At 39.4% G+C, this 11,158-nt stretch overlaps 1 protein-coding gene across 1 annotated transcript; it reads left to right on the top strand.

The window, feature by feature from the left end:
• The first annotated feature begins 202 nt into the window (after positions 1-202).
• Positions 203-3,572, top strand: LOC132642106 (uncharacterized). Its single transcript, XM_060359380.1, has 2 exons — positions 203-1,318; positions 3,419-3,572. The coding sequence occupies exons 1-2, from the start codon at positions 465-467 to the stop codon at positions 3,570-3,572; spliced, it is 1,008 nt and encodes a 335-aa protein (XP_060215363.1). The 5' UTR covers positions 203-464.
• The last annotated feature ends 7,586 nt before the right edge of the window (positions 3,573-11,158 follow it).

Below are 11,158 nucleotides of genomic sequence, written 5' to 3'. Positions count from 1 at the left end.
CTAACTCAAACGGGTTCTTAATTTAGAATTGAAGAATCGACAAAAAACAAAGGAGGAGAAAATAGAAGGATACCGACAAAATGCTCCGAAAAGGGCTTCCACCATTGTTGAAACTTAGCGCCATTTTTTTTTTTTTCTCTATTGTTTTCTTGCTCTTCAAACAACCCATCCAAATTGCAGCATCAAACATTGGTGATAGAATATGTAAATATTAATTAGAAGATTTTGTAGTCTACTATTTTAGGATAGCATATTTTGTATATTGTGTAATCTCCTATTTTAGGTTAGAATATTATTCTCCTATTTTGTATATAAACCAATTCAAGTAATGAAAGGATTAAAGGAAAATATTTCTTACATGGTATCAGAATAGGGTTTCTTTCTTCTTCCTCCTTCCGCTACGCCCTAAATCCCTATTTTTTGTTTTCCTCCCTAAGACGTCGCCCCCTTCCTTTTCTTTTCCCATGGCCGACGCACCAACCACCCCGGCTAAGCCCATGTTCCACTCGGCCCTCGCGGTCTCCAATATCAAGAATCACATCTCTGTTACTCTTGAGATGGAAAACTCACAATATGGTACATGGGCCGAGCTTTTCAAAATTCATGCTCGTTCTCACAAGGTCCTTCATCACATCATTCCTCCACCTAAGGGTAAGGAGAAGCCGACTCCCAAAACTGATGAGGAAATTGAATTATGGACCACCATTGACGCCACTGTGCTTCAATGGATTTATTCGACGATTTCGAATGATCTGTTAAACACTATCATTGAACCGGATGCTACAGCCATGGAGGCTTGGGACCGCTTACGTGATATCTTCCAAGATCATCAAACTTCTCGGGCGGTGACTCTTGAACAAGAATTCACGACGACTCGTATGGAGGATTTTTCCAATGCCTCCGCCTATTGTCAACGTCTCAAGAGCCTTGCCGATCAACTGAAAAACGTTGGGGCTCCCGTGACGAATATCCGTCTTGTCCTTCAACTGGTCTCAGGTCTCACTGACGCATACAAAGGGGTTGGACACAAATTCGCCATGCAAAGCCGCTCCCACCATTCACTGAGGCTCGGTCTTCTCTTATTTTGGAGGAACGTGAACTTGCGGCTATGGTGTCTCATGGGTCTGGTTCGGCTATGGTGGCCTCAGTCGAAGACGCGCCACTCCCCTCGGATAACTCAAGCTCACGCCGAGGAAAATCAAAAAATTCCCACGGCCGTAAGGGGGGCTCGGGCCGCGGCTCAGGCAGCGGCAAAGTCACCGGTGGCCGCTGTTAACACCCAATTTCGTCCCTCCATTATTCCATTTTATTTCCTTGGGTTTTCTAAATTTATTAACGAGCTAAGTACTTTATTTTTCACTACTATTTTTCATTTTCTACTGCTATTAATATCTTTACTTGCATTTTCATTATTTTTTACTATCAACGTTACTAACATTACTTTATCACAAATTTCAAAATGGTTCGTCATCATTTTATTTTCGGACTCGTTAAATTAATTATAAGTCACTATTTTATTAAGTCCTTATTTTCTACATATTAATCACTAATTGTCATCATAATATATACAAGTTAATCACTTAGGAGTCGTAGAAATTAATTACTAAGGAGCCCAAAGGGAAATTCGGCCAATTTGAACTCAATCAGCCCACAAAACTTTTTTTTAAATTAGCCAATGGGCCCATTCTCGCCCAAAAGACAGTCCATAAGTTAACCCAGCCCATAATCATTTTCTTCCTAAACCCAACAAAAACAGACCACTATTTTTCTTTTGAAAGACCAGCAACGTGATGCCCTAATACCTAATCTTCTTCAACCATACACGCCGCCTCAACAACCCTCTCTCAATTTCCAGCTCATCTCTTTCAATTTTGGTAACATTTTTAAAGCGTTTTCACCTTTCAGATCGTGCTCAGTCGATTTGGGCAAAGTTTTAGTGAAATTTGTCATCTTCTCATCCCTCTCTCTCACGCAGGATCAGATTAAAACTTCCTTTTTTCGATTGTTTTCCATCCATCTTTCCATGGTAGCAGCTTTGCTGCATTATTTTAGTGAAAATAACAGATCTTGCCACAGTGAAAATCTGCCCGTCCCTGCCATTTTTTTGGTTTGCTCCAACCCGTGACTTTTCCTTTTACAAAATTTGAATTCAAAAGTCGTTAACCCTAGCACTTCCTTCCACCTATAAAATGACTTTAAGTTCTCAGCCGAAGGGGGAGGAGATGAATCCCTACTCTCTACTTTTAGTATTTGGGTCGATTCATAAAAAAAAAAAGGAGTGCGAGACTTTAGTTTACAAAAATCTTCAATACTCTTATCCGAACTCATCGGGATCAAGGTTCAGGTCTATTCATAACGAGAGAGTAGATTCGACGCCGTCGCCGTCCCGTTCACTGCACCCGAAAGAGGTGATTTTACTTCCTCTCAGTTTATTTGGCATTTTATCTACTTGATGGTCATATGTGTTGAACTATTGGTGTATTCGGGTTAGCGTTAATTGATTCTCCTGTTAGTTAGATTATGTGTTTTTAATTGCTAGTTTAGGCGTATTTATGCACGTTTAATTCCCGTTTAACCGTATCGATATGCTGTTTGTTGGTTTAGTTCATGTTTGGTTTAAGTTCAGCAGGCTTTCGGCCGTTTAGTGGAGTATTGGTCTTCATTATGTTGTTTGAATAATATCAGCATAAACATGAGTCTTAAGCATAAATTATTGTTCTAGTGTGTATTCTAAGCAGTTAGGATCAAAGGAATCTGTTATGAGTAATTAGTTAAGTTTCAGCTCTTGTCTTAGCAGTTTAGAGAAAATACAATGTTACTCGAGTCTGTCTAAATGTACAATTTGGGTCTAAAAGATGAGAATATGCATGTGTTGAGTCTGTCTTGATCAAAGGAATTCAGGGGAGTTATTGTGATCGAGACTTCGAGTTAACTGTAATATACGACGACATGGTCGTGCTGTTTGTTTGAGTGTCTTGAATCCATCTTGTGCCATTAAGTGACGCACGAAGAGCATGTTGTTGAAATTAGCTAAGAAAACAAGTTTGAGGCTGTAGTTGAATCATTTGCACCTATACTCACCTTGTTCTGCCATTATATTTGAGTGTTTTTCCCTATATTTTGGATGCTGTTTTCACTTTTGCCTCTGTACCTCACATGATCAATTGGTTCAATGTCCTGATTCTTGGGTCATTTTTTTGAAACTTTGGGACCTTATGCTCCTGCTGCCAAGGCCCTGCACCATATGTTCCAAACCGCTAGCTTGTCCTCTCTGTTTACTTGCCCTTCTTGTGCATATGTATATCAATTCCCCATTTCCCTTATCTGCAAATCAGCCCTATATGTGATTACGCCCAGTGACTTCAGGCATACATTAATGATGTTAGAATTAACTCACCTTGTGACTTATGTGCCTTAGATGGCTGATATGGTTTGATCTTTTCAAAGTTTTTGCTTGCTACTTGCCTTCGACCATTCATCTTATAGTTGGAGTTGACCTTTGCATTTCCTATCATGCTCCTCTTGAACTTACAGCCATGGCTGCAATGCCATTATTGGTGTCAACTCCTTGATAAGCTTGCTGCTGTCAATATTTTTATGTTTTTATTTATTTTGAAGAAATATGTTTTGTATATCTTCACCTTACTAATCTCTTTTTCTTCATTTTTTTTGCATGAACCTCGCATACGAGTCTTGGACTCGTCATCTCTCGCATTCGGTGTTGGGCAAAGCCCAACGTACTTTCTCTATCGAGTCACCCCATCAGCAACAGTTCGCAACATCTATGCTAAATTCGCTGGGCCGAAGCCCAATAACAAACAACTGCAGCAGTCCATAAAATGGGCTGAGCCCATTCAATCTGTTTATCTTCTTTGTTTTATTTTGTGCATCTTAATTCATATTGTGCAACTAGTATCTTATTTGGTTTGTTTGCTTCTGCTTGCTTGTGTGATATTCAGTGAACCATAGGACTAACAATCGGTTTATTTAGTCATAATGAGTTTCATCTATAACTAGTAATTAAAGAGTGACTTTTTATCATAAATGGTAGTATATAGCAGCAACTAGAACATTGGAAATTATATTAAACTATTGGGAGTTTCATGAGTTAAGACACATTTTAAGTTCGTTGAGCTTTGAGAAGAAGTAATTTCAGAAAGGCTTAATTAAGGATTAGCGTCGTGAGCTATAAAGAATTATTATCAAATCTCCTAAGTCCTATACTTTCTATCTAAAAAAAGGAGCAACGCACGACCTGGCTCAAAAGAGTTGAATAAATTTAGCTTTGGCCACTCTTCTGTTTTCAAGAGGAAAATTGCTTCATTCTTTTATATTTTGATTCACAGCAATCCACTAACTTTTTTTTTTTTAGAACTTTAGTTAATTTATGTGTTGGTTCCACTCTCTAATTCACTTTAAATATCCCGAAATCAGTTCAAGTGTTTGTGGAATTAATTTGACGCCTTAATTTCTTACAACTTACACTTAGCCTAATTAAATTTGAGTCCGGTCGGATTAACCATTATTAATGGAATTTAGAGGATGCCTAATACGTTCCCTCTAGGTTAGTTGAATTTGTACCTAGAATCATTTGGTTTCGTAGACTCCGAAAATAAAATTGACTTTAGATAATTGCTTTAAATATCTTAGGTGTCCTAATTCACCGCAAATAATTAGGTGGCGACTCTTAACTTTAATTAATCCCGGAATTACCCGAATGTTATAAACTATTTTGACTCCGGTTAAAATAGGGTATAACAGCTTGGCGACTCTGCTGGGGACCCACTTAGGTTCTAACCATAACGGACTTAGTTTTAATTAGGCTTTGTGTGTTTGTTTTAATTACTTTATTTGTTCTTAACTGTTTCTACATGCTATTAATTGCTTGTTTGGCATAAACTGTTTAACTGTTACTGCTTTGATAAACTGTCATTCCGTATCACTTTTCTCCACATTTGGAAATTTACACTATCACATGTACACGCGAGGTGTGCTTTGCGCACCCGCAAATTTATTCAAAAATCCAAAATTTTAGGAGAGTTGGCGTATGCGCGGGGTGTCCGAATAACGGTGACCGCGTAGCCTTCTCACTCGAGTAGTCCACTGGGAAACCTTGCATCTAGTAAACCAACTCTTAGTCAGCCTAAGATAGACCTAACCAACACCCTTTACTAGGAGCATACATCTCATGACCTAGGAGGTTTAATACCCTTGGTGTATTAAACCCATTAGATGACTTTACCCAAACGTCCAAGTGGGTTCACGACCCCATGTGACAATAATCATACTTTATGTGCATGTTTGAAGGATAACTGTGCCTAAATACAGACTATTTGCTTTAACTAATTAAACTTTAGGAAGGAGGGACGACTAACGTTTCTATGACAGGTATGGACCTCACATTGGAGTACGTCCGTGATCAACAATTGACGAGAACCGAGGATACCACAAAATGGAGTTGTACATTTAGACATAGGAAATTGTATTTACTTTACTTAGATTAGGAAATACTTTATGTTGTATTCATTTAATATGTAATAAAACTACGTTACTTTTGTACTTTAGTTCGGGAGTTAGAACTTGTATAATTAATCAAAAGCAATGGGATGACGTATTATGACACACTTTATCCTGCAAACAAACGATAGGCCTACCTCTGGCACAAAGAGGTCACATGCATATTAGGACGCGTTATTGTTTGATATACCCATGTACATTTGTTTGACAACTTGTTTGACTTTATTTGATGAATTATTTGCTACATGACCTACTTGACTATACATGATCATGAGTTTACCTGGACTGACATCATTTGCACTTTATGTTTTTTTTTTATTTTTATTCCCAAAGAGTTGATTCGTGTTGACACTCGAGCTGGTCGACCACCCTTACCTCACAAGGTCGAGGACGTCATCACTACCTCGACGTACCTGGGTTGTGCAAGGAAAAGAAATTATCATGACTGATCCAGCCTCATCCGTTTCAACTGGTTTGGAAAACATTGTGATCTCTAACGATCCTCCCGAGACTTCTGAACATAGAAATACTGTGCAACATGACGAACATATCGCCCGCCTGACTCAAGAGATTGAGGACCTACGTGGCGAACTAAATCGGGTTAGGGACCTGACCAATTTATCTGTTACACTCCAAAGTCCACCTCCTGAACCTAGAACTGTCGCACCAAACCCACCTCGTTTTCCATCGCTCGAATCTCCAGTTCCTGAACATTTTCCTTCACAAAACAATGCACCTACCAACAACAACTTTCCTCCTATCACCCTCACAAATCCACCAAATCCATCATACGTTTATACTTCTCCACAAAATCAACCACCCACCTACACTACCTACGCTACTCCTAATCCACCACCCGTCAACCCACCAAATCAATCACAAGTTCACACTCCTTACATTCCTTTACCTACCAACACTAATCCACCACCTACAGCTACTCCTCTAATCCCACCAAACAAACCACTTACAAACACCGCTTATAACACACCACCTCCAGTCCAAAATATTCCCACTGTCCAAACTTATCCAACCCAGCATACACTAGGGGCGCATTTTGTCACTCCTAATGCACAATATCTTCCTCCGGTATATGCAGCGGAAACACAAGCCTATACCAATCCAGTAACGGTCAGGTTCCAACCCGAGGTAGATCAATACGAGGAAATGGAGAAGGAGGCAAAATCAAGGGTGGATGATGTGTTGTTAAAAGAGATCCACAGTCTCAAGGAGGCAATGAGAAACCTGCAAGTTGCTAGGGGAACTAAAAGCGTAGAATACGAAGATCTGTGTGTGCAGCCTAATGTCGATTTGCCTGTAGGCTACAAACCACCGAAGTTTGATACTTTCAATGGAACCGGCGATCCTCATACACACTTAAGGGCTTATTGCGACAAACTGGTTGGAGTAGGTAGAGATCAGAACATAAGAATGAAGTTATTCATAAGAAGCCTGTCTGGTGAAGCTCTTAACTGGTATACACAACAAGACGTCCGCAAGTGGCATGGTTGGAGCAACATGGCCCAAGACTTTATGGACCGATTCAGTTTCAACACCGACATCACACCGGACAGAGTCTACATGACTAAGTTAACTAAGAAGTCAACTGAGTCATTTCGTGAATATGCACTGCGTTGGAGGTCAGAAGCAGCCAGGGTACAACCCCCGATGAATGACAGAGAAATGACTGCTACCTTCATTGAATGCCAGGCCGGCATATTTTATGAGAAAATGATAGGTATGATGGGACAAAAATTCACAGAAGTTGTCCGAATGGGTGAAGCCTTGGAAGAAGGAATCAAATCTGGAAAAATTCAGGATCTTACGGCTTTGCAAGCTGTAAGAAAAGCCATTCAATCTGGTTCTATCAACGGGCTTAAAAAGAAGAAAGAAGATGCTGCTGCGGTCATGAATGTCCAAGGACATAAGCCAAGCCAAGCCATCACATACTTTAACCATCCACAACAACCTTTCTACCCTTACCACTACACCGAGCCCTACCAAGCTCCACTATCTCCTTACCCTATCTACAACGCCCAAGCAAATCACTATCAACCCCGAGCACCTCACTATCAAAACCCACGTCCATACCAATCTGTTCAAGATCCCACTTACCAAAATCGACCACACACCACACCTAAAGCCCGTCCAAATCCCGAAATCAAAAACACCCGTAATTACACTCGATTCGCTGAACCCTTGGGTCAATTGTTTGAACGAATGAAAGCAGCAGGCGTGATACAACCGATTGAAGGAAAAATTCCCGATCCTATCCCAAGATGGTTTGATGGTTCCAAACGTTGTGCATACCATTCTGGAGTTGCTGGGCATGAAACTGAGGATTGCTACGGGCTCAAAAACAAAATTGAAGCCCTGATTAAAGAAGGAGCGATCCAGCTCACTGGAGCTCGACCCAATGTGGACAACAACCCTCTACCTACCCATGAAAACGCCAATGTGAACATGATCACTGTTGAAGAAGATGGAGATGTGAAAGAAGCCATCATGCCATTACCTTTTGTTGCTCCCGTGGGAACAATCCAAAAACAAACACCAATAGAGATCGCTGCTACAACTACTCACATCACCGAGACACCGACCATCTGGGGTGCCGAACCAGGAGAGACTTTAAAGAATTGGATTTGTACTCCATCCCTGGTTCGCCGGGAGTCTTGGTAGATTTGAACATGTAGTGAACTTTTTGAGATAGCACGATTTTAAAATTGAGGCTTAAATCGTGCCCCAAAACTTTTGTTGCTTTGCCTCATCTATTGAAAGCTTAAATTGCAAAAACTATGAATGCATTTCTTATTTTCCTTAATCATCTATTATTGTTATTTTTTACTTTATTTATCAAATCTGCCAACTCTATGATTGTGACATAAAATGAACGAATGAATAACATACATCTCGAGAGAATAAAAAAGAAACTAGAGGACAAGACAAGATTCCCCTTGGAAGAATTGAAATAGCCAATAGATAACGACACAAGCATGAAAGCTATCAAGTCAGAAAAAATCAAAAGACGATATTAGATTAGACAGCCTAGTTTGCAACCTTTCCTTTAATACACTTTACGAACTACGTTGACCTGATTCCCGTGGTGGGATACGTAGGCAGCCCACATAGGGTTCAGTTGCATTATAACAGAAAATCAGAAATCCTTATGTAAGGAGAATTACACATGACTTGATTCCTCGGTGGGACTCGTAGGCTATCAACATACGGGACAGTCGTATTTAGTTAGAAATCCAACGAACATTTTACCATTTACATAACAGAACTACGCTGACCTGATTCCCTTGGTGGGATATGTAGGCAATCCACATCGGGTTCGGTCCTTTTATCAGAAAATTTCAAACCATTTTATGTACCTACGAACTACGTTCTGACCTGATTCCCTTAGCAGGATACGTAGGCAACCTATATAAGGTTCGGTCACACCACAACATAAGTTTAGTATACTCTTCTAAGCCTAAAACTGGGGCATATCTTGAAAGATTAGACAAGAGAAGAGTTAGACATCTACAAGATTAAAGCTATCAGACAGGAAAATGACCTTTCCATTGTTTCAGAAGTGTCATAATCTGAAGTTGGCAAAAATATTTTACAACTTATATGCACATAGTTAAATATATATCTTTCCTTACATACATACATTTGCATATATATATATATATATATATTTCACAACTTATACACATATAGTTACATTTCCTTATACATATACTTACATACCTACCTTTCAAATAAAATACTTTCTTTCAATTGTTTCACTACTGTTCATCTATCGAGACTTGAATGGAGATCACGAGATCCAAACAAACAAGACAAATGGAGCGTCAACCACGTCAAGTTTCGAATCAACACGAATCAATTCCCCCCTCCCAAACTAAGAATTTTTCTTTGAGTGCAGGAATCAAAAGGCCGCGAGACCAACAGTCAAGTCTATCGATCATGGCTAAAAACATCGCTTGGACATTATGGCCTCGCCTTAAAAGCCAAACGGATTTATTTACAACTTTATCTTTAATTTTATTGTATTTTTATCACAATAACTTTATGACTTTATATACCTGTTTTTATAGGTTGACGAAATTGAAGGCAAATTAAATCAGGATCACATGTCATTAGTTCGGCTTGTCACGATACCACCAACATCATAAGCCAAATGGCTATTCTACCACTTTACTCCATACTTTATCAATTACTTTATCATATACTTTACCAACTTTAACCACTTTACCCTGAACTTACAGGAATCAACGTTTAGTCTCCGAAGACAACCGGGGCATCATTTGGCTATTTAGCCTTTTCTGCACAAGCCAAACGGCTAAACTCTTACTTTACCCCTACTTTATCCATTACTTTATCATTTACTTTACTAACTTTAACGACTTTATCCTGAACTTTACAGGAATTTTCATCAAGTCTCCGAAGACAACCGGGGGCATCATTCGGCTATACAGCCTCATAAGCCAGACGGCTACACTATGACTTTACTCTCTACTTTATCATTCACTTTACCAAATTTAACGACTTTACCCTGAACTTTACAGGAATTATCATCAAGTCTCCGAAGACAACCGGAGACATCATCCACTTTACGACTTTACCCCGGACTTTACGGGAATTTTCATCAAGTCTCCGAAGACAACCGGGGGCATCATTCGGCTATACGGCCTCATCTGCATAAGCCAAACGGCTGCACACTTACTTTACTCTCTACTTTATTACTTTACTTTACCATCCACTTTACCTACTTTAACGACTTTACTTTAAAATTCCACAGACATCATTTATCATCGAGTCCCGAAAGACAGCCGGAGACTTTATTATTATCATTGAAGTCGCCAAATACAACTAGAGACATTATTACATCTTCAGCATAAACATCACACATTCATTCAAATCCCTGAAGACAACCAGAGACAACAGTTGGCCACACTGCCTCATTATAAGCCACACGGCTTCATCTTCATTCTCACACTTATATTTATTATCATTTTACATTCTTTATAAGATTTACATTTCCAACTTTACCCTAGAATTTATTATTGATTTTGACATGAATTTCAGTTTTGATAGAAAATACAATCTACATACAAAGACACAACGCAACGTGAAACTTTATCTTATGCAGTGAACTGGGGCAAATTTGCTGAAGAGGAATACCAAACTCACAAGCAAAGGTCACGGATCTACTCTCGAACTCAATTCCGCCTATGTCCACAAACACGTGATACGTAGGTTAATTTCTCTTTCATATCCACCGCTAAAACTCTACTCAATCAACTCCTTTCACATATCCGGTCTTACCATAATTCAACACTGGGACAAAAAGCGTAGCGTCAGTATCGACCGACTTCTTTCAAACTTCATACAACTTGATTCTCATAGAACCTGAGATATGTAGGCAACTCGAGACTGGGTCGGCCAAAATTCTTTCCATCCCATAATTTTTCAACCAATTCTCCCAATCCATATTCTCAAGTTCTTCCAAGTTCGTATTTGTTGGTCGGAACAAAATTGGCTACTACGTCAACTTTTTCGCCCGAAAACTCTTACATCGTCTCTGATCGAAGAGGGGCATCTGTTGACACCCAATTTCGTCCCTCCATTATTCCAATTTATTTCCTTGGGT

Source organism: Lycium barbarum, chromosome 5 (assembly GCF_019175385.1).
Source record: "Lycium barbarum isolate Lr01 chromosome 5, ASM1917538v2, whole genome shotgun sequence".
In the NCBI taxonomy this organism is placed as follows: domain Eukaryota; kingdom Viridiplantae; phylum Streptophyta; class Magnoliopsida; order Solanales; family Solanaceae; genus Lycium; species Lycium barbarum.
Note: the sequence above shows the minus strand (reverse complement) of the source record. Positions and strands in the feature narration are given on the sequence as shown.